Source organism: Hyperolius riggenbachi, chromosome 6, assembly GCF_040937935.1.
Source record: "Hyperolius riggenbachi isolate aHypRig1 chromosome 6, aHypRig1.pri, whole genome shotgun sequence".
Taxonomy (NCBI): Eukaryota; Metazoa; Chordata; class Amphibia; order Anura; family Hyperoliidae; genus Hyperolius; species Hyperolius riggenbachi.
Genome location: NC_090651.1, coordinates 359187299 through 359214918, shown reverse-complemented (window position 1 = coordinate 359214918; position 27620 = coordinate 359187299). Strand labels below are relative to the sequence as shown.

The 27620-nt window shown below is 47.8% G+C and overlaps 1 protein-coding gene across 1 annotated transcript; it reads left to right on the top strand.

Annotated features, from left to right (window-relative positions):
- Positions 1-484: 484 nt before the first annotated feature.
- Positions 485-21342, top strand: LOC137523011 (indolethylamine N-methyltransferase-like). Its single transcript, XM_068243186.1, has 3 exons — positions 485-714; positions 19786-19993; positions 20088-21342. Exons 1-3 carry the CDS (start codon positions 561-563, stop codon positions 20509-20511), a joined length of 786 nt encoding a protein of 261 aa, XP_068099287.1. The 5' UTR covers positions 485-560; the 3' UTR covers positions 20512-21342.
- Positions 21343-27620: the final 6278 nt, after the last annotated feature.

Below are 27620 nucleotides of genomic sequence, written 5' to 3'. Positions count from 1 at the left end.
ACGGAGCAACTGCCATTCACTAAGTGCTTTTAAAAATAGAGAAAATTCTGAGAACCCCCCATGAGAAGATGGGCTAGTCCAAAAATCTGTTGGTAATGTCAGATTTCTACTACTTACTGTATGTGACAGCAACATAGGAGAAAAGTACTTTATGGCTCATTCTACTCTGGAAGAATCTACTCTGGAAGAAAAGTACTTCTTATTTGAATATGTTTATATGTATTTTAAATTTTAAGATTTTCGCTGCAGAGGTGCTTTAAAGTCCTATTGATCCATTGCTTCTCAACTTTCATATTTTCGATGAATAATGAATATGCTATACCCGTTTTTTTTCCCTTGTTTGTTTTTGTTGTACCTTTTCAGCTGGGCAAATGATCAGATAATTATACATCCGGCTGTGTTCCCACGATCAGATCCTGAACACATGATGTGCTTGTGATGACTGGAATTGTTGACAAGCCATGTGAATATAACTGTGGCTTTGGTTCCTTCCAATGTTCAGACTTACCGGCGGGAGGAACACTGCGACTTACTGAGTAGGAAGCTGTCTGACATCCAACATGAGCACCACATCCCATAGGCTCTACCATAGGCATGAGCATGATCCCAGAGCAATGCTGGAAACCTACTTCTCTGATCATCCTCCTGACATGGCATTTAAAGATGATGCGCTGACTGTACCCATGAAGAAACTGCACGCTATACTTAAGCAGGGTAGGTGTACTAATGATATTGAGAACAATGTTTTTTTTATTAACCACTTCATCCGCCAGTACAGTATATCCACATCCTCTGTGACTTCATCTAAGCTACCAGGGCGTAGATATACATCTTGTGGCTGAAGCACAGCTGTGCATGGTTGGGCATTGCTCCTGTGCCCACCTCCGGCACTATCTGCTGCAGCACTAAATGGTGAAGGGGAATATATGTCCCCTTTTTCCTGAGCCAATAAGATTGATTTTAACCATTAACAATACTTTTATTTTCTCAAATGATGGTGAAAAGTACACACTAACATTATTTTCAGAATCAAATATCATCACCATAAATTGGAAAATAATCTAAGTTTTGTGATAGATGGTAGAAATAGCCAAACAAAATCTGTGTTTTTTATCTACAGTATCACTTTTTATTTTTAAACTGGAATTGGTCAAACTGAGAAATAATGTATTTTTTTTCTATTTTTTCCTATTTTTCCCATTAAAATGCATAGAAAACAAAAGTGTACTAGAGAAAAAATACCATATAATGAAAGCCTAGTTTGTCTTGAAAAAAAAAAAAAAAAGATATATATTTCACTTAGGTGTCATAATTTGGGATAAAGTTATTGCTGATTAAATAGGGACATAGCTAAAATGTCAAAACTGCTCAGGTCCATGACGGGGAAACAAGGTCTAAATGAGAATAGAGATGGAGCGAACCTCAGATTTTCGGTTCGGGAACCGGGTTCGCGAACATCCGCAAAGGGTTCACGAACCTGCGAACTCGGCGAACTGTAATAGACTTCAATGGGCAGGCGAACTTGAAAAACTGCAAACACTGGTTCTGGCCACAAAAGTGGTGGGAAATATGTTTCAAGGGGTCTAACACCTGGATGTGGGCATTGAGAAATGGGATACATGCCCAAAGTCCCTGGATTTGACGCACAGCAGGGTTTAAAGGGCAGAAATCACATTGCATTGCTAAATTGGAGGCTTAAAGTGCTTGAAAACATCTTGCGTGTGTATACATGGATCAGGTGGTGTAATTAGCATACTGCTTCACACTGGCAGACCAAACTCACTGTGTAACGCACCGCAAATAGCTGTTTGTATAGTGATGGCCGTGCTGGACTGGTGCGCACCATGGTGGACTGGTGGTGGTATGGTCTTACACAATTCAATGTGCGGCTTTCACAAACAAGCAGGTACAGAGAAAATGAATAAATACAGTGACTGCTGCTGGTAGTATATAATACTACTGCCGTCACACACAGGTATGCACTGCAGCGTGGACTGGTGGTGGTATGGTCTTACACAATACAGTACAACGTGCAACTGGCACTGACTGTCACACACACAGGTCCAATGCCAGTGAAGTATACAGTAAATGTGCTGGCCGTGGCTGGCACAGTATTAATTAGCAATTGCAAGGGGCAGCTGCAACACACAGCAGGGTTGTATAATGCAGTGCAGTGGGACACACACGCACGCACGCATGCACACACACACACACACACACACACACACACATACACACACGGGCGTAACTAGAAGTCACAGGGCCCCCCTGCGAAACTTTGGAAGGGGCCCCCTCCCACCAACCAACCCCCCCGCCCCCTTCCTGCACACTGAATAGGGACTGTCTACAAATCTTTGTCTACAAAACTTTGTATGATCAGTGGCTGAGCAGATGCAGTCTTTAGAACAATTGTGCAGAGAGCAGAAAGCTGTTTCACTTCGTGGTCAGACTCCTCATGCATCACTACAGGACACAGAACTTGGGGAGGTAGAGAGGTTGGTGGAAGAACTGAGCTGTACACAAGACCCCACTGAACAGTGAAAAAGACTGTCTACAAATCTTTGACTGCAAGACTTTATGTATGATTCTTTATCAGTGATTGAGCAGATGCTGTCTTTAGTCTTTAACTGTACAGAGAGCAGAAAGTTTTTTCTCTCAGTGCCCTTAGTTGTCAGTTTCTCAGGACAAGGCCCCCTGTGGCTTCTGGGGCCCCCTGCGACTGCATCCCTTGCAGGGTCTATTGTTACGCCCCTGCACACACACACACACACACACACACACACACACACACACACACACACACACACACACACACACACACACACACACACACACAAAACAGATCACACAATAACAGTAGTTCTGAAAAGAACTGTTTGGGTGGTGCTTCTCAGCAACAAATAGCAGCTAGGCGCAAGCTACAAGAGCCTAACTACGCTTTCCCTATCTCCAGCAAGCACTGTCCCTTCCTCTCACTATAGCAAGATCAGCAGATTGAGATATTGGCCTGACACTGCGTTGTTTTTACAGGGGGGGGGGGGGGGGGGGGGTGCAGTCTGATTGGCTGTCATGTGTCTGCTGACTGTGATGTAGAGATGTAGCGAGCGGTTCCAGGCGAACTTAGGGGGTTCGCGTTCGCCTGCACCATGCAAACTTTTGCGGAAGTTCGATTCGCCCCATAATGCACTATGAGGGTCAGCTTTGACCCTCTGCATCACAGTCAGCAGGCACTAGTGATGCTCAAATACCCCTTTTTAAAATTCGAGTTTGGTCGAATTCGAATAGTAAATTATTCGAGGTCAGTCGAATATTCGAGTCGAATAATTTTTACTATTCGATTCGACCTCGGACTTCGAGCTCACTATTCGAGTCGGTATTCGAGCTCACTATTCGAGCTGACTATTCGAATTGGCCTTAAATAGCTTCCAACACTTGTTTTGAGGGTGAATGATGCAAGAAACATCTTTTTTTCCAAGTAACAACAGCAAGTGATTATGTGGGGATGTTCCTTTAAAAAAAAAGGTGGAAAGAGAAGTTGTGTCCTTAATTTTGTTCAGTAGTGTTACTGTATATACTTGTTCTTCTTCTTCTTTATCTTTCTTCTTCTTCTTCTAGATCTTCTTCTTCTATATCTTCTTCTTCTTCTTCTATATTGTCTTCTTCTTCTTCTTCTTCTTCATCATCTTCTTCTTCTTCTTCTTCATCATCTTCTTCTTCTTCATCTTCTTCATCTTCTTCATCTTCTTCTTCTTCTTCATCTTCATCTTCTTCTTCTTCTTCATCTTCATCTTCTTCATCTTCTTCTTCTTCATCTTCTTCTTCTTCTTCATCTTCTTCTTCTTCTTCTTCATCTTCTTCATCTTCTTCTTCTTCTTCTTCTTCATCTTCTTCATCTTCTTCTTCTTCTTCATCTTCTTCTTCTTCTTCATCTTCATCTTCTTCTTCTTCATCTTCTTCTTCTTCATCTTCTTCATCTTCTTCTTCTTTTTCATCTTCTTCATCATCTTCTTCATCTTCTTCTTCATCTTCTTCTTCATCTTCATCTTCTCCTTCTCCTTCTTTTTCAATATCGTCTTCTTCTTCTTCACGTATTTCTCTTTTCAATTTTTTTTTTAAAGAAATGCAGCTATTTTTGAGCGTAACAAATAGCTGGTGGGCGCACGCATGTTGGAAGCGCCATTGTATGTGCTCCCTGGCAGTGGAAACACAAAGACAGCAGGAGGTAAATTCAGCAGCAGGAGGAGGAGGATGAGTGTGTGGCAGCAGGCAGTCAATGAGGCAGGCAGCTCGCCGTGACATAATAGCCCTGGTACCTAGCGGTGATACCAGGGCTGTAAATAAACACAACAGGAGGTCCCAGACAGCGGTCGTGCAGCCCACATTGTGTCCAATACACAACTGGGACAACACAGTTTTCAACCCGGGCACCTCAGAAAAATTAAACCTTTTTTTTTTTTTTTTAATGGTTTGTTTGGTTTTGGTTTTGCAACCAATATAGCTATTGTTTGACGTAATAGCTGGTGGCAGAGTGGCAGCAGAAGGTAATTCTGTGTACCCTGGCAGTGGGAAACACAGACAGACAGCAACAGCAGCAGGAGGAATGGAGGAGTAATGTGAGCAGCTATTGTTTGACGTAATAGCTGGTGGCAGAGTGGCAGCAGAAGGTAAATCATCTGTGTACCCTGGCAGTGGGAAACACAGACAGACAGCAGCAGCAGCAGCAGGAGGAGGTATGGAGGAGCAGTGTGAGTGTGGCAGCAGGTAGGCAGCGTGACATAATAGCCCTGGTACCTAGCGGTGATACCAGGGCTGTAAATAAACACAACAGGAGGTCCCAGACAGCGGTCGTGCAGCCCACATTGTGTCCAATACACAACTGGGACAACACAGTTTTCAACCCGGGCACCTCAGAAAAATAAACCTTTTTTTTTTTTTTTAATGGTTTGTTTGGTTTTGGTTTTGCAACCAATATAGCTATTGTTTGACGTAATAGCTGGTGGCAGAGTGGCAGCAGAAGGTAATTCTGTGTACCCTGGCAGTGGGAAACACAGACAGACAGCAACAGCAGCAGGAGGAATGGAGGAGTAGGCGAGCAGCTATTGTTTGACGTAATAGCTGGTGGCAGAGTGGCAGCAGAAGGTAAATCATCTGTGTAGTGTACCCTGGCAGTGGGAAACACAGACAGACAGCAGCAGCAGCAGCAGGAGGAGGTATGGAGGAGCAGTGTGAGTGTGGCAGCAGGTAGGCAGCGTGACATAATAGCCCTGGTACCTAGCGGTGATACCAGGGCTGTAAATAAACACAACAGGAGGTCCCAGACAGCGGTCGTGCAGCCCACATCGTGTCCAATACACAACTGGGACAACACAGTTTTCAACCCGGGCACCTCAGAAAAATTAAACCTTTTTTTTTTTATGGTTTTTTGTTTTTTGGTTTTACAACCAATATAGCTATTGTTTGACGTAATAGCTGGTGGCAGAGTGGCAGCAGAAGAAGGTAATTCTGTGTACCCTGGCAGTGGGAAACACAGACAGACAGCAGCAGCAGGAGGAGGAATGGAGGAGTAGGCGAGCAGCTATTGTTTGACGTAATAGCTGGTGGCAGAGTGGCAGCAGAAGAAGGTAATTCTGTGTACCCTGGCAGTGGGAAACACAGACAGACAGCAGCAGCAGGAGGAGGAATGGAGGAGTAGGCGAGCAGCTATTGTTTGACGTAATAGCTGGTGGCAGAGTGGCAGCAGAAGGTAAATCATCTGTGTACCCTGGCAGTGGGAAACACAGACAGACAGCAGCAGCAGGAGGAGGAATGGAGGAGTAGGCGAGCAGCTATTGTTTGACGTAATAGCTGGTGGCAGAGTGGCAGCAGAAGGTAAATCATCTGTGTACCCTGGCAGTGGGAAACACAGACAGACAGCAGCAGCAGGAGGAGGAGGAATGGAGGAGTAGGCGAGCAGCTATTGTTTGACGTAATAGCTGGTGGCAGAGTGGCAGCAGAAGGTAAATCATCTGTGTACCCTGGCAGTGGGAAACACAGACAGACAGCAGCAGCAGCAGCAGGAGGAGGTATGGAGGAGCAGTGTGAGTGTGGCAGCAGGTAGGCAGCGTGACATAATAGCCCTGGTACCTAGCGGTGATACCAGGGCTGTAAATAAACACAACAGGAGGTCCCAGACAGCGGTCGTGCAGCCCACATTGTGTCCAATACACAACTGGAACAACACAGTTTTCAACCCGGGCACCTCAGAAAAATTAAACCTTTTTTTTTTTTAATGGTTTGTTTGGTTTTGGTTTTGCAACCAATATAGCTATTGTTTGACGTAATAGCTGGTGGCAGAGTGGCAGCAGAAGAAGGTAATTCTGTGTACCCTGGCAGTGGGAAACACAGACAGACAGCAGAAGGGCAGTACACAGCAGCCCACTGTAGGTGTAAAATGTGTGGCTGCAGGCGACGTAATAGTCAAAGTGAACCAGGCTGGCTTAGTGAGCAGGAGCCAGGAGGTGGTAAAGGGTGGTAAGGCACATTAACGATGGTTCCGGCAGCCAGTTCATGTCCCCCTCTCGCCGACAACAGGGGCCAGGAACTCGCCTTCCACCCACGCCTGGTTCATCTTGAGAAACGTCAGTCTGTCCACAGACTTGTGAGACAGACGTGAGCGTTTCTCGGTGACCACGCCACCAGCTGCACTGAAGCAGCGCTCGGACAGCACGCTGGAAGGGGGGCAGGACAGCACTTCCAGGGCGTACTGCGCCAGCTCGCTCCAGATCTCCATGCGCTTGACCCAATACTCCATGGGATCAACAGGGGCATCGCTGTCAAGCCCGCTGTACGACCCCATGTAGTCAGCCACCATGCGGGTCAGGCGCTGGCTGTGACCGGAGGAGGATGCTGCTGCATGCATCTCCTCTCTAGTCACTGCTGCCGGAGCCTCTACAGTCCTGTAGAGCTCGTGGCTGAGAGACAGCAGGTCTGTGGGGCGCTTGCTGCTGCTGGATGCAGGCACCTGCTGCTGCCTCTGTGCTGGCTGCTGGACAGTGGGGGTGGAAGGCTGGGGGAAGGCTTCCTCCAAGCGCTCAACAAGGGCCTGCTGCAAGCTCCTTATTTGTTGCGCTGGGTCTCCTCCTGCAGGCGGCAGGAACTGGCTCAACTTCCCCTTGAGGCGTGGGTCCAACATCATGCTGATCCAGATGTCCTCCCTCTGCTTCATCTGGATCACCCTGGGGTCCCTGCGCAGGCACGTCAGCATGTGCGCTGCCATTGGGAAGAGGCGGGCCACGTCTGCTGGCACATCGACGTCAGTGCTGTCCTCATCCTCCTCCTCTGCCGCCTCATCCTCTCTCCACCCCCGCACCAACTCAGCTGCGCTGTGCTGATCCCCCTCATCAGCAGCCAGGTCAGGGACCTCCACCAAGTCCTCCTCCTCCTCCCCCTCAGAGGTGGACTGCGCAGCTGGTTGCCGCTCCTGCTGGTCCAAGGCTGCCGCTCCCTGTTCCAGCAAAGCATCGAGGGCCCTGTTCAGCAGAGAAACCAGGGGCACCCACTCGCAGACCATAGCATGGTCCCTGCTCACCATGTTTGTGGCCTGCAGGAAGGGAGCCAGCACTAAGCACACCTGCTGCATGTGCCTCCAGTCATCATCGGGGACGATGGACGGGATGTTGCTGGTCTTGTCCCTTCTCTGAGCTGCGGAAACAGTGGCCAGGGCAAGGTACTGTTTGACAGCGTGCCTCTGTTCAACCAGACGCTCCAACATCGCCAGGGTGGAGTTCCAGCGAGTCGGAACGTCAAGGATCAGCCGATGGCGTGGCAGATCCAGCTCCTTTTGCACGTCTTCCAGGCTCGCACAGGCTGCAGCCGAGCGCCGGAAGTGACGCACAACATTCCTTGCCGTTTCCAGCAGTTCGCCCATCCCCTGGTAGGTGCGCAGGAACTTCTGCACCACCAGGTTCAGCACGTGGGCAAGACAGGGGATGTGGGTCAGGTTTCCCCTGTCTATTGCGGCAACCAGATTGGCCCCATTGTCGGCCACCACCTCTCCGACTCTGAGGCCTCTGGGGGTCAGCCAAATCCTCTCCTGCTCCTGGAGTTTGGCCAACACATGGGTTGCCGTCAGCTTGGTCTTCCCAAGGCTGACCAAGTGCAGCAGCGCTTGGCAGTGGCGGGCCTTCACGCTGCTGCTGAGGCGGGGGGTTTGGCCAGGTGTGCCAGAGGATGGCAGAGGATCGGAGGAACCTGCTGCAGTTCCCCTGACCCTGCGGGGTGGCACCACCCACTGTGTTGCTGCTGCTGCTGTGCCCGCTGCTGCTCTCCCATCCTCACCCCCTTCCACCAAGCTGACCCAGTGGACAGTGAAGGACAGGTAGCGGCCTGTCCCGAAGCGGCTGCTCCAGGAGTCCATGGTGACGTGGACCCTTTCACCAACCGCGTGCTCCAGCCCTCGCTCCACATTGGCCATCACAAAGCGGTGCAGTGCAGGAATGGCCTTGCGGGCAAAGAAGTGTCTGCTGGGGAGCTGCCAGTCTGGGGCTGCGCAAGCAAGCAGCGCACGAATGTCGCTCCCCTCCTGCACGAGCGTGTACGGCAGGAGTTGGGAGCACATGGCCCGTGCCAGCAAGCCGTTCAGCTGCCGCACGCGACGGCTGCTGGGAGGCAGAGCCCTAACCACCCCCTGGAAGGACTCGCTCAAAAGGCTCTGGCGTGGCCTTTTGCTGACACGGGAATCAGCAGACACAGCAGAGGAGGCCACTGAGGACTGGCTGCCAGAACAGGCCTCAGTGTCGGCGGCAGGAGTTGCAGAGGGGGGAGGAGCAGTGCGTTTCCGCACTCCTGCTGGTGCTGCTGGAGGAGCAGGAGGGCGGGTGGCTGCTGTTGCTGCTGCTGCTGCTGAAGGCTGTGCAGTGATGGGTGTGGTGCCACTGCCAGCAGCAGATGCCTTCAGCCTCTGGAACTCCTCATGCTGGTGGAAATGTTTAGCCGCAAGGTGGTTGATGAGCGAGCTGGTGCTGAACTTTAAGGGGTCTGCACCTCTGCTCAACTTCCGCTGACAGTGGTTGCAAGTGGCGTACTTGCTGTACACAGTGGGCATGGTGAAAAACCGCCAGATTGGTGACAGAAACTTCCCCCTACGGCATGGAAGCGCTGCTGCCTGTCTCCCTGTGGTGGTTGGGGGGGGGGGCTTGGGTGCGGCTGGTGGTGGTACTGGCTGATGCTGCTGCTGCTGCTGCTGAGCCTGAGACACCAGCAGGCTGTGGGACGCTGCCAATGCTTGCAATGATGCGCCTCCTTGCAAGGCCCACAAGCGCATCCTCCTCCTCCTCCTCAGAGCTGCTGAGGACGACATCCCCTGGAGGTGGTGGCACCCAGTCTCTGTCTGTCACCGGGTCATCATCATCCTCCCCCTCCTGAAACATGTCCTGCTGGGATGAGGACCCCCCAAACTCCTCTCCTGATGCATGGATGGGCTGCTTGACTGTCGCCACAGTCTTGCTGTCCAATCCCTCATCCCCCAAAGTGCCCATCAGCATCTCCTCCTCAAGATCGCCAACAACAGCAGACAATTTACTCATGATGCCTGGGGTCAAAAGACTGCTGAATGACAGGTCGGCGAGTGACGGTGAACTGGCCTCCTCCCCAGACCCTGCTGGGCGGCTGCTGCGAACAGGGGTGGTGGTGGTGGTGGTGGTGGTGGTGAGGGTGGAGGCCTCGGATGCAGAGCTGATGGCGGGCTGCTCATCCTCCGTCATGAGTTGCACCACAGTGTCTGCATCCTTTTCCTCAATGGGACGTTTCCGACCCGGCTGGAGGAAAATGGGAGCAGGTGCTACACGCTGCTGCTGCTGTGTCTCTGCAGCGTGAGTTGCAGATGCTCCTGCTGGGCGGCGCCCAAGGCGTCCACGGCCAGTGGCTATGGGAGGAATGTTAGCCACTGACGCTGCTGCTGCTGCTGCGGAACTGTGCATGGTGGCGCGCCCGCGGCCGCGGCTTGCCACAATGCTGCTCCCTCTCCTCCTGATTCCCTTGCTGCCCTTCCCCTTGCCCAAACCGCGCTGGCTGCCACTTCCAGACATCTTCAATGTTTTGGGCGTATAGACAAAAGTTTTTTAAAAGGGCGGGTGAAAAGTGGGGTACTTTAATGGAGTGGGTTGGTTGGTGAGGTGACTGAGTGAGTGTCCCCTAGTACAGTAAGTAAGTAGTAACAGTCAGGAAGTACAACTAGCAGTTACAATAATCAGTAGTAATCACAAGTAAATTTAGTGTGTGTACACTCAGACAGTGAGTGCACGCACGCAGGAGCTAGTAGCCTATGAACACAGTGACTGAGTGTCCTAGACTCCTAGTACAGTAAGAGTAAGTAGTAACAGTAAGTAGAACTAACTAATTACAATAATCAATCAGCGATCAGAAGGAAATGGAGTGTGGGTGGTGTGTGTACACTCAGACAGTGAGTGCACGCACGCAGGAGCTAGTAGCCTATGAACACAGTGACTGAGTGTCCTAGACTCCTAGTACAGTAAGAGTAAGTAGTAACAGTAAGTAGAACTAACTAATTACAATAATCAATCAGCGATCAGAAGGAAATGGAGTGTGGGTGGTGTGTGTACACTCAGACAGTGAGTGCACGCACGCAGGAGCTAGTAGCCTATGGACAGTGACTGAGTGTCCTAGACTCCTAGTACAGTAAGAGTAAGTAGTAACAGTAAGTACAACTAACTAATTACGATAATCAATCAGCGATCAGAAGGAAATGGAGTGTGGGTGTGTGTACACTCAGACAGTGAGTGCACGCACGCAGGAGCTAGTAGCCTATGGACAGTGACTGAGTGTCCTAGACTCCTAGTACAGTAAGAGTAAGTAGTAACAGTAAGTACAACTAACTAATTACGATAATCAATCAGCGATCAGAAGGAAATAGAGTGTGTGTTGTGTGTGTACACTCAGACAGTGAGTGCAGTGCGCACACGCAGGAGCTAGTAGCCTATATGAACAGTGACAGTGAGTGTCCCTACGGGTACAGTAAGAGTAAGTAGTAAGTAAGTACAACTAACTAACAATAATCTATCAGTAATCAGAAGGAAATAGAGTGTGTGTACACACAGACAGTGAGTGAGTGCACACACGCAGGAGCTAGCTAGTAGCCTATAAACAGTGACAGTCAGTGAGTGTCCTACTCCTAGTACAGTATAACTACAATACTATTAGTAAAGGACAGCAGAAATACTGGTATAGATGAGAGAAATAAACAGAGGACAGCTGCCCACAGAGGCAAGGCCCCCCTGAGGCCTAAACCTGTAAGCTTGCAGCAGCTGCCTGTCTCTAATGTAACACACAAGCTACTAACTAAAATACAATGTCTAAATAACTAACAACAATATAGGTGTGTATAGGAGGTGTATGTGAGCAAAAACGCTAGGTAAATGACCACAATAGAGCTCTTGCTAAGCCAAAGCACAAAGGAGCAACTCTCTCTCTGTACAAGTCTCAGGCAAGCACGGAGAAACGGAACATGGCGGCCGCTATTTATAGGGTAGGGGCTGGCCAGGGTCCCCCTCTGTGATTGGCTGCCGTCAGAGGGCCTGGGAGCCCTCTGATTGGCTCTAAGGACATCAATCTGGGCTATGACGCTATTCGAGCTCGGTACCGAGCTCGAATAGCGCCGGGTTGCTCGAATAGCTCGAATAGTGAATGGGCTATTCGAGTGTACTCGGATAGCCCATTCGAATAGCTCCAGCTATTCGGAGCTCGAATACCGAGCTCGAATAGCTGAAAAAGAGCTCGAATATTCGAGCTACTCGAATATTCGAGCTCTGCTGAGCACCACTGGCAGGCACATTGTAGCCATTCAGGCTACACTAAGCCCTGGAGCCCCACCTCCCCTTATATAAGGCAGGATCCGGCGGCCATTACACTCACTCGTGTGCCTGCTAGAGAGAGGGAAGGGACAGCTGCTGCAGACTTTTTCTCCTAGGGAAAGATTAGTTAGGTTCTAGGCTGCTTTGCTTGCTCCTGACTGACTATTATTGCTTTTGCACCCATCAACAGCAACAGCTCTTTTCAGAGCTCATCCTGTACATATTTTTTTTTCTGTGTGTCAAACTGACACTTTTGTTGCATGCACAGCCTTGCTAATTGATAATGGGTGTGTCACTGCCAGCAGCCCAGCACATTCAGTGACTACCTGTGTGTGTGACAGGGAGCTGCACATTGTACTACCCAGTACTGCATATACCCCAGTACCTGTTGTGTTTACTTAACCCACCTCATCACTGCATATACCTAGCTTTGTGTTGAGTGAACCCAGCTCACTGCATCTAACTACCTGTTGTGTTGAGTGAACCCACCTGGCCACCTCACTGCATCTAACTACCTGTTGTGTTGAGTGAACCCACCTGGCCACCTCACTGCATCTAACTACCTGTTGTGTTGAGTGAACCCACCTCACTGCATATACCTAGCATCCCCCCGAGATGGACAAAATGGACAAACCAGGTAGAGGAAGAGGTAGAGGCAGACCCAGAGGAAGGCCACCAGGCACCGGCAGGTTTGTGCGAGGTGGTGTTGCTGTGATTTCGTGCGGACCTGGCCCAAAATACAGTGCTCAGAAGAAGGCACGTGCCATCACTTCCCAAAATCGTGAGGAGGTGCTTGAGTATTTAACACAGAACACCTCATCTCCCGCAGCCACCAGCGCTACAACAAGCACCACATCCGCTGCATTTGACACTTCGCAGGAGTTATTTGGTGGTGGTGGTGAAATCACTGATTCCCAGCCACTACTGCAACAACAACAAGAAGGCGCAGGTACACCACCTCATACGTCTGAGTTAGGTGGCGATAGTATGGAGGAGGGGGATGATGAACCACCTGAAGTTGGTGCAGTTGAGGAGGTGTCTGAGGAAAGCGCAAGGATACCACATATGTTCCCGGTAGAGGAGATGACCAGGGGGACAGTTCAGAGGAGGAGTCAGAGAGGAGTAGGAGTAGACGACTCCATGATAGAAGCAGAGGGAGCTCGTCCTCAGAAACAGCTGGGGGCAGTGTCCGGCGCCATGTATCGCCAGCTATGGCCAGCCAGCCAACATGCCCTTTAACGTCAGCTGCTGATGCCACCGTAGCGCCATCACCCCAGGGGGGCTCAGTGGTTTGGAAATTTTTTCACGTGTGTGTCTCAGATCGGAGCAAAGCCATCTGTTGTCTCTGCCAGCAAAAATTGAGCCGTGGAAAGGCCAACTCTCACGTAGGGACAAGTGCCTTACGAAGGCACCTGGAGAGAAGGCACAAACAGCTATGGCAAGAACACCTGAGGAAAAGCAGCACCCCTCAAAAGACAAGCCACCCTCCTTCTCCTCTTCCTCCTTCAGGTGTATCGTCTTCATCCACTTTCTCCCTTGCACCTTCACAGCCACCCTCCTCCACACCGCCTCTTCCCTTCAGCGGTTCCTTCTCCTCTGCCCACAGCAGTACCCAGCTGTCCGTGAAGGAAATATTTGAGCGTAAGAAGCAAATGTCTGCCAGTCACCCTCTTGTCTGGCGTCTGACAGCTGGCGTGGCGGAACTATTAGCTCGCCAGTTATTACCATACAAGCTGGTGGAGTCGGAGGCTTTCCGTAAGTTTGTGGCCATTGGTACACCGCAGTGGAAGATACCAGGCCGCAATTATTTTTCACAAAAGGCCATACCCAAACTGTACCGTGCAGTTGAGAGGCAAGTGGTGTCATCTCTGGCACACAACGTTGGGTCAAGGGTCCACCTGACCACAGATGCCTGGTCTGCCAAGCACGGGCAGGGCCACTACATTACATACACAGCCCATTGGGTCAACCTGGTGACCGATGGCAGCAAGCAGGGAGTACGTGGCTGCACAGCGGACCGACTTGTCACACCTCCACGGCTTGCAGGCAGGCCTCCAGCCACCTCCTCTCCACCTGCTACCACCACTTCGCTGTCGTCATCCTCCTCCTCCTCCTTGGCTGGTGCCGCGATCTCCTCTCCAGCTACACAGCCCCAGCACGCCAGGGCCTATGCTGCATGCCAGGTATGACGGTGTCACGTAGTGTTAGACATGTCTTGCCTGAAAGCGGAGAGTCACACTGGAGCAGCTCTCCTGGCTGCTCTTAACAAACAGGTGGAGCAATGGCTGACCCCGCACAAGCTTGAGATCGGCAACGTGGTGTGTGACAACGGCAGCAATCTCATTGCTGCGTTGAATTTGGGAAAGCTGACACACATACCCTGCATGGCACATGTGCTTAATCTGGTCGTGCAAAGATTTGTGTCCAAGTACCCAGGCTTAGAGGACGTCCTGAAGCAGGCCAGGAAGTTGTGTGGGCATTTCAGGCGCTCTTACAAGGCCATGGCACGCTTTGCGGACATTCAGCGTAGAAACAACTTGCCGGTGAGACGCCTGATTTGCGATAGCCCGACTCGCTGGAATTCCACCCTGCTGATGTTCTCTCGCCTGCTAGACCAGGAGAAAGCCGTCACCCAGTACCTGTATCATTACAGTACAAGGACACAATCTGGGAGGATGGGGATGTTGTGGCCCAACAACTGGACACTGATGCGAAATGCATGCAGGGTCATGGAGCCCTTTGAGGAGGTGACCAAACTGGTGAGTCACGATGAGGGCACCATCAGCGACTTGATCCCCTATGCCTACTTCCTGGAGCGTGCCGTGCGTGGAGTGGTGGATACAGCTGTGGAGGAGCGTGAACGAGAAGAGTTACGGCAGCAGGAGTCGTGGGAGCCATTTACACCCGAACCCGATGTTCCCACAACACTTGCGGCAGCGCAGAGGGGGGAGGAGGAGGAGGTAGAAGGGGAGTCGTGTGGGGAAGGAGAGGAGTCAGACTCTGATGATGGTGATGATGAGGAAGGTGTTTCTGTGGAGGAGGAAGAGGCGACCGAAGAACAACCGCGGCAGCCGTCACAGGGGGCTTCTGCCGCTCGACGTTTCCGTGTTATTGTTCGTGGCTGGGGGGAGGAAGAGGAGTTGCGTCCCATCACTGAGGAAGAGCAAAAGGAGATGGAGAGTACGTCTGCATCCAGCTTTGTGCAGATATCCTCTTTCATGTTGTCCAGCCTGTTGAGGGACCCCCGTTAAAAAAACTCAAGGCGAATGACCTGTACTGGGTGGCCACGCTACTAGACCCTCGGTACAGGCACAAAGTGGCGGACCTGTTAACAACTCAACAGAAGGCGGAAAGGATGCAGCACTTGCAGAACAAGCTGTCGATGATGCTTTACAATGCGTTTAAGGGTGATGTGGCTGCACAACGCAATCAAGGTACCACTGGCAGTAACCCTCCTCCTCCCAAGTCCACGCAGGCAAGGACAGGACGCTCCAGCGATCTCAGGGTGATGTTGGACATGCGGACGTTCTTTAGTCCAACTCCTCGCCATAGTCCTTCCGGATCCACCCTCCACCAACGCCTGGACCGGCAGGTAGCCGACTACCTGGCCTTGAGTGTGGATGTAGACTCTGCGAAAAGCGACAATGAACCCTTGGACTACTGGTTGCGCAGGCTTGACCTGTGGCCAGAGCTGTCCCAATTTGCCATACAACTTCTCTCTTTCCCTGCCGCAAGCGTCCTGTCAGAAAGGACCTTCAGTGGAGCTGGAGGCATAGTTACTGAGAAGAGAAGTCGCCTAAGTCACGACAGTGTTCAGTACCTGACCTTTATCAAAATGAATGAGGAATGGATCCCGGAGGGCTACTGCACGACCGAAGACTAAGTCAGTCCCCACACACAGCATCTCTGCCTGCAGGCCGCTTGCCTTCTCCGCCACCACCAACAGGGTCCAGGACTCTATGCAGATTCCTGAATTTTTAAGGCCGCTGCTAGCAGCGGCTGCTACATTAATTTTTCTGGTGCGTGTACATGCCTGCCTAATTTTTCTGGCTGCACTGCGGGCGGCTGCAACAAAAAAATAAAAGGCATGTACATGTGCCCATCCCCCTTCGTGATCATTACCTTGCCGCGGTGAAGAGGCTTGCGTATCACAATGAAGCAATGACCGCCGGCTATTTGAGTGTCTCGGGTGGGGGTGGCACACAAAAGATAATAAGGTCGTTGCTTCATTGTGGTCAGACCAAATTTGATCAGCTGGACAGTCACTGTTGTGCTATCATTGAGCTACCACAGCCCGGCGACCATATGGGCTTGAAAAACGCCACGGCCTACACTCTGGCCACGGTGCGCACCAGTCCAGCACGGTCGTCACTACGCAAACAGCTGTTTGCGGTGCATTACACAGTGAGTTTGGTGTGTCAGTGTGAAGCAGAACTCTAATTACACTCCCTGATTGATGTATACCCATGCAAGATGTTTGGAAGCACTTTAGGCCTGCAATTTAGCATTCAATGTGATTTCTGCCCTTAAAACGCTGCTTTGCGTCAAATCTGGATTTCCCCGGGACTTTGGGCATGCATCCCACTCCGCCATGCACGTATTATTATTATTACTAGCTGGACGCCCGGCGTATATATTTGGCTAGTGTTGGCTCTGCCCACTTTTCCTAACCCTAACACACAATTACTTAATGACCAAGTATGTGAGTTTTGCGGTTTTTGGCATCAATAATTTGCAATGAAATAAAATTAATCTGATTGGATGTGGCTCCACCCCTTTTCTGAATTTGAACCCCAATCACCCAATGGCCAACTGTACCAGGTACAGGTGATTAACAGTGCAAGAATGGCAGCAATCAAATATTCTCCTTAAAAATCAATAGGTAGATTTTGATTGGCTTTTAAAGGCTCCACCCACTTTTCTGAATATTAATCCCAGTCACCCAGTGACCAACTGTGCAAAGTTTGAGAACCCTACCATTAACAGTGTAAGAATAGCTGCAGTTTACATTTGCGCAATGAAATTTGTATTTTTCTCCACCAACTTATTTCCTAACATTGTTCAGGTATGTATTTGGCTGGTGTTGGCTCCACCTACTTTTTCTAACCCTAACACACAATTACTCAATAACCACGTTTGTGAGCTTTACGGTCTTTGGCATCAATAATTTGCATTGAGATTAAACAAATGTAATTGGCTGTTTGTGGCTCCACCCCTTTGTCTGAATTTGAACCCCAGTCACCCAATGACCAACTGTACCAGGTTTAAGGCTTGTGCCATTAACAGTGCAAGAATGGTAGCAATTACATATTCCCCTTGAAAATCAATAGGTGAATTTTAATTGGCTTTTGTAGGCTCCACCCACTTCTCTGAATATTAATCCCAGTCACCCAGTGACCAATTGTGCAAAGTTTGAGAACCCTACCATTAAAAGTGTAAGAATTGCTGCAGTTTACATTTTCTCAGTGAAATTTGCATTTGTCTCCGCCTACTGATGACCCGGCATTGCCCGACTATGTATTTGGCTGGTGTTGGCTGCGCCCACTTTTCCTAGCCCTAACACACAATTAATCAATTACTCAATGACCAAGTTTGTGAGCTTTGCGGTCTTTGGCATCAATAACCTGCATTAAAATGAGGCAAATCATATTGGCTGTGTGTGGCTCCACCCTGTTTTATGAATGTAAACCCCAGTCACGCAATGATCAACTGTACCAGGTTTGAGGCTTGTACCATTAACAGTGCAAGAATGACAGCAATGAAATATTCCCCTTAAAAATCAATAGGTATTTTTTGATTGCCTTTTGTAGGCTCCACCCACCTTTCTGAATATTAACCCCAGTCACCCAGTAACCAACTGTGCAAAGTTTGAGAACCCTACCATTAACAGTGTAAGAATGGCTGCTGTTTACATTTTCCCAGTAAAATTTGTATTATGACTCGGCATTGCCCGTTTATGTATTTGGTTGGTGTTGGCTGTGCCTGCTTTTCTAACCATAACACACAATTAATCAATTACCAAGTTTGTGATCTTTGCGGTGTTTGGCATCAATAATTTGCATTGAAATGAAACAAATCTAATTGGCTGTTTGTGGCTCCTCCCCCTTTCTGAAATTGAACCCTAGTCACCCAATGATCAACTGTACCAGGTTTGAGGCTTGTGCCATTAATAGTGCAAGAATGGCAGCAATGTAAATATTCCCCTTGAAGATCAATAGATTAATTTTGATTGGCTTTTTTAGACTCCACTCACCTTTCTGAAAATTAATCCCAGTCACCCAATAACCAATTGTGCAAAGTTTGAGAACCCTTTTTGGTTATGGGAATAAAAAGTATCCTATACTTTATTCCAGGTAATGTACTATGTGTGTGCCAAATTTCATTCAAATCCGTTCAGCCATTTTTGCGTGATCGAGTAACAAACATCCAAACATCCAAATATCCGAAATTTCCCATTTATTATATTAGTAGGATGGGAACGTTTGGATGTTTGGATGTTTGTTACTCGATCACGCAAACAAGGCTGAATGGATTTGAATGAAATTTCGCGCACACATAGTACATTACCTGGAATAACATATAGGATAAGCTCACAAACTAGGTCACTGAATAATTGCATAATTGTGTGGAAGGGTTAGAAAAAGTGGGCTGAGGCAAAACCAGCCAAATACATACCCGGGCAACGCCGGGCCATCAGCTAGTAGGTAATAAATCACCTTTTTTTATTTAATTTATTGTGCTCATTAGTTATTTCTATAAATAACCTTAGTCAGGGGGTTATTTGATATACAGGCACCTCCACCCTAGTACTATATACTGTAGTTCAGACCTCCACAGGTGGTATTAGCTTTGTGGTTCTTCCTAAAAACTATAAAGATTTCAAGGAGAGCGACCATCCAGCTTCCAATTTCCCTGGAGAACCGAGTGGGGACAATGATTTCACCACAGGCTTATGAAGTAGTTGCAGGGATCTGCAACCCATCCTTGTGAGTATAAATCACAATTGATTATACACCATCCAAACACTTTACGTTACTGCACCATGGGCTCCTGTTCAGCTTTAGGTGACCCTGTGTATCCCGTGTGGGAATCATCAGCATTTACCTTTTGTGGCAATGTTGCTTACCAAAGAATTTTCTGCCCTGTCAGCACTATTAACTCCCTCTACAGTGGCTCACATGGCCACTGTTTGGACCCAACATTAGTGTAAAGGCAATGTACGAAGTGGTAGAAAACTGAAGGTATATGGCTTAGGCCAAGTAGAGACTGATTCTGTAGAATCTCTTTTCCATGATTTAAAGATATTTGTTAAAGGAGCACTGTCGGGAAAATCTTAACATTTAAAATGCCTGTAAGCATATACAGATAAGAAGTATGTTTCTTACAGATTAAAATGAAATTTAAAAATTACCTTTCTCCTATGTTGCTGTCACTTACAGTAAGTAGTAGAAATCTCACAGAACTGGCAGGTTTTGGACTAGCCCATCCACTCATGGGGGTTCTCAGCGGTTTCTTCATTTTCAAAAGCACTCAGTGAATGGCTGTTGCTCTGCTTTTTGTATACATCTTTTTCAGGGAGTGTCTTTATAAAGAATAAAGGCCATGCCGAGAATCCCCTATGGATGGACTAACCCAAAATCTGTCGGTAATGTCAGATTTCTACTACTTACTGTAAGTGACAGCAAAATTGGAGAAAAAAAATATATGTCTCATTTTACTTTGGAAGAAACATACTTATTATTTGTATGTGTTTACATATATTTTAAATGTTAAGATTTTCATGACAGTGGTCCTTTAAGCAGGGTTGCCATATGGTCATATGGACCTGTTTTTACCATCATCAGTAATGCATTTACTTTGCTGCACGGACATGGTAGAAATAATGGTAGAAATAACTGTCAGATCTTTTCTCCTTGGATGTGTTGCGTACTCTTTGCAGGTCATATTGGTGGAAAGCTCTTGATGGACTTCAGTGCTGGCTCACATATCCACCATCTCTTTTTTACCTGTAAATACTTCCAAGAGATCATCTTGATGAGGACCAATGAGCCGTGCATCATGGAGATAATGAAATGGCTGAACGATCATAGTGGAGCTTTCAGATGGGAGCATGCAACTCAACATGCCATTGAGATAGATGGAAGTGGGTGAGTTCTCATGGAACAAGACTTGTATCGTTGTATGCTAAAGTAGCACTTGTATCATCTGTGTTTCCCGCTTAAATGAAATCTTCTTTTCCAGTGACGAAAGCGAGGCAAACGAGTTGAAGCTGAAGTCGACCATTAGCAAGGTTATGAAATTCGACACAGAGACAGAATCTCTAGCAGATCTGACAGGAGTTCAAACTGCTGACTGTATCATGACCACTTGGTTTATGGATATGATCTGCCAAAATCAAGATGACTACACACGAAACATGAAAAAGATGTTAACACTTTTAAAACCAGGAGGGTACCTGTTCTTAATAGGAGCAACAAATGGTTCTTATTACACACTTGGAGATCAGAAGTACCATATTTTCAAATATGATGAGAATCTTGTGAAAAACACACTTGTTGCAGAAGGAATGACCATTCTGCAGTGTGAAGATATCCCGAGAAAATCACAGAGTCAGTTGACCGATTTTCAAGGTGTCCTGTTCGTTACAGCTTGCAAACAGAAGTAAATTGCCAGTGAAATATTAATATTACCTATTAATATTACCTATAGTATAGTATAGTATCTATATATATATATATATAGTACCATGTGCTCTTAAACTTCTAAGCCTTAACTATAAGTTTATTCCCTTCGGGTATGCACCTCAAAATGTACGGGCAAAAAATTAACTGGTTAAAATAACACAGAAAACATTTGAACAACTTCCTTAAAGAGTAACTGTCAGGCTGCAGAAGCTAATTTAAACCTCTATTCTCCTGTGTTAAACAGTTTAGAAGGAAGCCAAAAAGGCAATACTGTAGTTAAAAATCTCTCTTACATTTGATGTGTGCTTATCAGCAAAGCTGTTAGACCCAAGCTCTTAAGAGGACGCAAGCCGCATACCATACTGCAAAGCATTCTGGGGCCCTCCCCTCGGCTGCTAATGAGAAGTTACAGGATCAAGTTTCAGCAGCTTGTAACTCAGTCCAGCGCACAGCACTAATAAATCTCCGGGCAGAGTACACTGCAGTAGTCCGCTATTGTTCCTAGCCACATGGCTAATTAATATTCACTGCACACTAGTGTTATTCAATACGAGCTTTTCTGTGATCAGGAAGCAGGCAGGACATGACGACACAATTGGCTTCATAGGAGACAGACAAACATGGAACCTGCCATGAGCTGTCAGGAGCATCAATCTCTGCATATACTATATACAAATTCTGTGAAGTACAAACGTGGACAGTGAAATGCATATGTAATGTAAGTACAGCCAATCTTTAGCTACTGATATATGTGTTTATTTTCTCTGAGACCCTATACCTAACAGCTCCTCTTTAAAGGGAATATCCAGGCAAAAAAATAAATGAGTTTCACTTACCTGGGGCTTCTACCAGCCCCATGCAGCCATCCTGTGCCCTCGTAGTCACTCACTGCTGCTCCAGTCCCCCACTGTCAGCTTGCCGACCTCGGAGGTCGGCGGGCCACTTGCGTACATTTTTACGCATTCCCGCTAGTGCAGGAACAGTAACACATACATTTTTACGCGTTAGTGGTTCCATGCGTAAAAATTTACGCATGGAACCACTAACGTGTAAAAATGTATGTTACTGTTCCTGCACTAGCGGGAATGCGTAAAAATTTACGCAATGCGGCCCCTGACCTCTGAGGTCGGCAAGCTGACAGCGGGGGACTGGAGCAGCAGTGAGTGACTACGAGGGCACAGGGTGGCTGCATGGGGCTGGTAGAAGCCCCAGGTAAGTGAATCTCATTTATTTTTTTTGCCTGGATATTCCCTTTAAGATTTTGGTTACCATTTTTCTTTCACATACTTTGAATACACGCACATGCAAATTTCGGAAGCAAGAATAAAGGGCCGCGGCTGAGGGTGGATGAAAAGGATGCCGCCATAAACTTAAACATTAAAGTTTTTGAAGTATGTTGTCGTTTTAGAAGCTTGCAACATTATAGTTTTTATCATATTATTTTGTGTATATATACAGATTTTACGTTATCACAGATATTATCGTTTCTATGTGTAAAAGAGTGTTTCTGCAGAGGGAGTGGTTAGGGTTAGGCACCACCATGGGGAGTGGTTAGGGTTAGGCAATAGGCACCACCCGAACGGCAGTTAGTTTTAGGCAACACCGGGGGGTTAGGGTTAGGCACCATCGGGGGGGGGGGGGATGGTTAGGGTTAGGCACTAACGGGGAGGTGGTTAGGGTTAGGTGCCACCAGGGGAGTGGTTAGTTTTAGGCATCACCAGGTTCTGTGTGAGAGTAGGGTTGGGTTAAGCTGTGTTGTTGAATGAGGTAAAGATTTTTAACGTCAATATCTTTTCATTACAATTTCCCATCTGTTTTAAAATGGTATTTATTGTTAACCAAGTTTGTCAATGAGGTTTATCGTTATAACATTTCGTTATACAGTCGGGCCCTTTTGTCCTGGTGCCCTTTCTTCATGCATGCCTAATTTCATATACTACATAAAAAGTCTTTCGATCTCAATATTGTGTGATAGCCATATTCGGTTGCTGACCGATCACAGACCAGCTCTCCGCACTTAGTATGCGCTGAATTTAACTACCAGCACTTTGATCTTCTGAGCTCTTAGACACTAACACACGATCGAGCACCTTCAAACTAAAAAGGCTTCTCATAGGGTAATACCGTTTATTGTAAAACATTAAAAAGCAGTAGTGCACTCACATTTAAAATATTTAATATGCGCATATCATAAAAATTACTGTACGTCCTCTCCTCACCATCACATGTAACCAGCGTCTCCCAGCCTCCTGTGCCTGAAACTTTGCCCTACCGCCCATACTAAGTGCGGAGGGCTATTCTGTGATCATCGATCAGCGACTGAATCTGGTGAGCCTGGACCTTTTTACACATGTGGGTGAAGGCACATGCTCTTGCAGTGGAGCACAGTGTTCACAAAGGGGTATGTGGTGAAATGAGAGCTGTTGGATTACGCTATGACCCCCCTTTTTCTATGTTTGTTCATTAGATAATACTAATTTGGAAAGTGAGGAGGATCGGAGTGGAGTTTGTGCCAAAGCTTGAATTGCTGATCTGTTGATAAATCAGCCACTAACGTTGGTGAACGCAATTTATATATTGTTAACCTCCCTGGCGGTAAGCCCGAGCTGAGCTTCCTGATCAAAGATCGCCGGAGGCGATCGAAGCAGGCGGGGGGGATGCCGCTGTACAGCGGCTATCATGTAGCGAGCCATAGGCTCGCTACATGAAATATAAAAAAAAAAGTGTTGCGCTGCCCCCTGGCGGTTCCTAATAGACCGCCAGGGAGGTTAATATTGGGACGGATGAATAACAGCAGTGTCAGACTGGCAGGTGGAAAAACTGAGGAAATCCACCTGCTGGCCAAGCAGCAATATCCCTGTGTTATAACTCCCAATAGAAACCTGCAGCAAGTCTTCACTGCGAGCAGCAACACCTGATTACTTACTGCTGCTTGGCCAGCAAGTGGATTTCCTCAGCTTTTTCAGCTTTCGGTCCGACACTGAAAAACAGCACTGGAGAGCGTTTTTGAATCATCAGCGTTTTTGGTACAGGGAGGAGCACCCACATGCAATAACACAACAATATTATAACTTACTTTGATGTGACAACTCCAATGATCTTATACAGCTTATCCACTAATCTAAAGTCACATGACAATGTTGTCTGTCTGTTAACCAGGAAGTATGAAATAAAGTTTACTTACAGAGTTGAGTAGAGAAAAAAAAAACATTGGCCCTTAATTCACTAAGCAGTTTAGACTAGTCTACTGATGGTTTTAGCCTACTGATGGTTTGGTGTAATCAATCAGTTGCATCAAAAGGTAATTCACTAATAATTACTGAATGTTTAAAACCTGTTTGATCTAAAACATTCGGTAAAGCAGGGGAAATGATCAAAAGATGCACTTCGCAAACAAGTAGCTATGACTGACATCCTTCTCCTCTGATGAGCTCTCCCCTGCATACAATTAAACTCCTGCATAATTAATTTGAAAGGTTTCATCCTCACATCTAAAATACCTCACAGAATTACTTTACCTACAGAAATCAGCTGGTCTAATCTCTGTCAGAAAAAGCGTGCGTGGTTATTCCTTGTTTGCCTTTGCATCTTTTAATCATTTCCCCTGCTTTACCAACCTAATTACCGACTGTTTTAGACCAGGGCTAAAAACAGGTGTAAAACATTACACCAAACCATCAGTAGACTAAAAAACATCAGTAGACTAGTCTAAACTGCTTAGTGAATTGAGGCCCATTGTAGTGGTTCATGAGGGAAACAAAAAGCATGGTGTCCGTGAGCAGTTTAACCTCTGCCAGAGATCATCTCAGCACCATCTGGCTGGTTATCCCATCTCTTAAATCACAATGCAACAATGTATAAACTCTGAGCACTTACGTGTCCTGGTTCCAATTTCTCACTTTCCCGTCACCTCTGTTGCTCTTGGAGGAACTCATGCCAGTTCCTCCAATCTGCACTTGCCATACTGCCTGCATCCAGGCTGCCCTCTCTTTGTATGTTCGTGAGTTAACTGTTTCAAATTCTGGGGCAGGTACTCCCATTCACATACTGTATGAATGATGTCACCTAAGAAGCTGTGTACATGCTAATGTTTTAGCCTCCTGGGCGATAATCCCGAGCTGAGCTCGGGGTATGTCGCGCAGGAGGAGTTCTCAGGCCCTGGTGGGCCGATTTGCATAATTCTTTTTTTGTTACACGCAGCTAGCACTTTGCTAGCTGCGTGTAACTTCCGATCGCCGCCGCTCACCGCCGATCCGCCGCTACCCGCCATGCCGCACAGCCCCCCCCCTCCCCGACCCCTTGCGCAGCCTGGCCAATCAGTGCCAGGCAGCGCTGAGGGGTGGATCCGGACTCCCTCTGACGTCACGACGTCCATGACGTCGGCGACGTCATCCCGCCCGGTCGCCATGGCGACCGGGAAAGCCCAGCAGGAAATCCCGTTCTGAACGGGATCTCCTGCTTACTCTGATCGCCGAAGGCGATCGGAGTGGGTGGGGGGATGCCGCTGCGCAGCGGCTATCATGTATTTAAAAAATAAAAATAAAAATTAAAAAAAAAAAGTGCTGCGCCCCCTCCTGGGCGATGTAATTGTATCGCCCAGTGGGTAAAGGACAACAAAAGTGAGAAGAATATATGGAGGCTGCCATATTTCTTTCCTTTTAAACAATACCAGTTGTATTCCTTTAACCTCCTTAGCGGTATGCCTGACACTGTGTCGGGCATACCGCTCTGTGGCCCCAGGAGTCCCCCAGTATAAATTTAACAGAGCGCACTCATGTAAAAGCTTTAGCTTTAAGCTAGCTAGTACAGGTGGCCGGCAACACCCCCCGAATGCTGCTGATCCCCCCCCCCCCCGCTAATACATTACCCAGCCTGGATCCAGCGATCGGCGCAGCCTCCCCGGACAGCTCCGGTGTCTCTCTATGGGGAGGATCGGGTCTGCGCATGACTTCATGACGTGAGTGACATCATGATGTCATGTACTATCCTGCCCATAGAGAAGAGTGGAGCTGTCCTGGGAGGCTGCACTGATCGCTGGATCCAGGCTGGGTAATGTATTAGCGGGGGGATCAGCAGCAAACGGGGGAGGGGGGGTGCCGTCCAGTGTACTAGCTTGCCTAGTGCTAGCTAAAGCTTTTACTAGCGTGCAATCTGTTACATTTATTCTGGGGGACTCTGAAGCTGCAAAACCTCCTGAGCGGCATAACGCTCAGGAGGTTAAGGAACTTTTTCAAATGTTATCTATACATCTTATTTTAACCAGTTAAAGCAAGAATTATGCTTTAAGGTGATGCAATGCAAGATGGGATGAGGCTCCTCAATTGTGTTACAATATGTAGTGAGTGGAGGTTAGAAATAGGAACGCTCTTACCTCGTGATAAGAGGTTGAGATTTTTCTTGTGAAACACAAATAAAATGACAATGCGTTTCATGGGACCTGCCCGCTTCCTCGGGTCAATACAAGACAGTGTCTGAGCTGTGTATCTCTGTTTCAGGATCAAATGCTTTAAGGTGTGCACCATTGGGATATAGCTATTAATAGTGTGTTTTAGGTAAGAAATTGGGGTTTATTCCTGGTGGTTGTGCAACCTACATTTCCTCTATCCTATATCTGAAGAATATAGGTTTATTCTGCTTTTCACTGCATTTAAGAAGTCAAGTTGAGATAAAAAAAAAATGTAATAATGTGTAACTGGCAAACTCAATAAAGTTATTTTAAACTACTGTATTTATCTTCAGATTTTTCACATAGCACACCTAATAATGGTTGACCTTCAAGCCTAAAGCGGACCTCCAGACTGAAAAAGAAAATCTGGCAGCCTGCAAGTAAAAGAAAGTTATATTTACCCGAGAAGACTTGTCCGCCGTCCCAAAGTCCCTGCATCACACGACTTCAGACGCCTGGCCCCGCCTCCTCTCTCTCCCTGGAGAAAAACGCCAAGCTATTTACGCCAAGCTATTTAACCTTTTCGGGACCGGCCACCTACCCCCCTTAAGGACCTGGCGTTTTGCGCGGGAAGGGGGTGCGCGCGTTTGGGGGGGTCAGGCGGCCGGATCCCGTGTGTGGCTGGCTAGAGTGGTGTCCCCCATGGTGGCCTGTGCCTCCCCCTTCTGCCCGCAGCCTTCACTTACCTTCCAGGCTCCAGCGATGAGCCGCACGGGACCCTCTTCTCCGGCCGGCATCTCCGTTCTGTCTGAAGATCAGTTCCGGGTCGCGGCTTGATGATGTCATCAAGCCGGGACCCGGCGCTGATGTCAGACGGAGCGGAGATGCCGGCCAGAGCGGAGGGGGGTGCCGATCGTCGCTGGAACGGCAGGGAGGTGAGTGGATCCTCTTCTTTTCCCCCCTGCCGCCGCAGCTGTCAAACTGATCACTACGATCTGACGGCGATCGTAGTGATCACGTGACCAGCAGCCATACGCGATGGCTGCTGATCACTCGGGGGAGATGTCGGCTGTCATATGAAAGCTTAATCTCCCCCTCCGGGTGCGCACGATCGCGTCGGGAGCGGAAATTGCGTGCCGGCGTAGATCCTACGCCGCATCAGGCTACAACAGCCACAAGTGCGGCGTAGGATCTCATTAACATGGTCCCGAAAAGGTTAAAGAGGTCCTCTTTAAGTTGACCATTCACAGGGCTTACCATTGGTCAATGACCAGATAATGTGGAGAGCTCATGTTGCCAGACAAAGTGGTGTGATTGTACAAGATTTTATAACTCAATCACATTTTCCCATTCCTTAGTGCCCCAAACTGATCATTTAAAAAAATTATCTTTAGTAGCAGATGATAAAAAATAGAACAACATCGGCAACAGTGTTGGGTAGCATCAAAAAGTATACAATCACAATCGCATTGCTGCAATCATTTAGGACAGTATAAGGTAGCATGACATATAAAAACTATTATATCCTACTAATATAATAAATGGGAAAGTTCAGATGTTTGGATGTTTGGATGTTTGTTACTCGATCACGCAAAAACGGCTGAACGGATTTGAATGAAATTTGGCACACACATAGTACATTACCTGGAATAAAGTATAGGATACTTTTTATTCCCATAACCAAAAAGAGACAGATACAAATTT

Bases quoted from the DNA above. Each gene is read 5' to 3' on its own strand.
- LOC137523011 (XM_068243186.1), top strand. From the start codon at position 561: ATGAGCACCACATCCCATAGGCTCTACCATAGGCATGAGCATGATCCC. The intron at 715-19,785 runs GTAGGTGTACTA...TACTCTTTGCAG, and splicing joins GCACGCTATACTTAAGCAGG to GTCATATTGGTGGAAAGCTC. The intron at 19,994-20,087 runs GTGAGTTCTCAT...CTTCTTTTCCAG, and splicing joins ATTGAGATAGATGGAAGTGG to TGACGAAAGCGAGGCAAACG.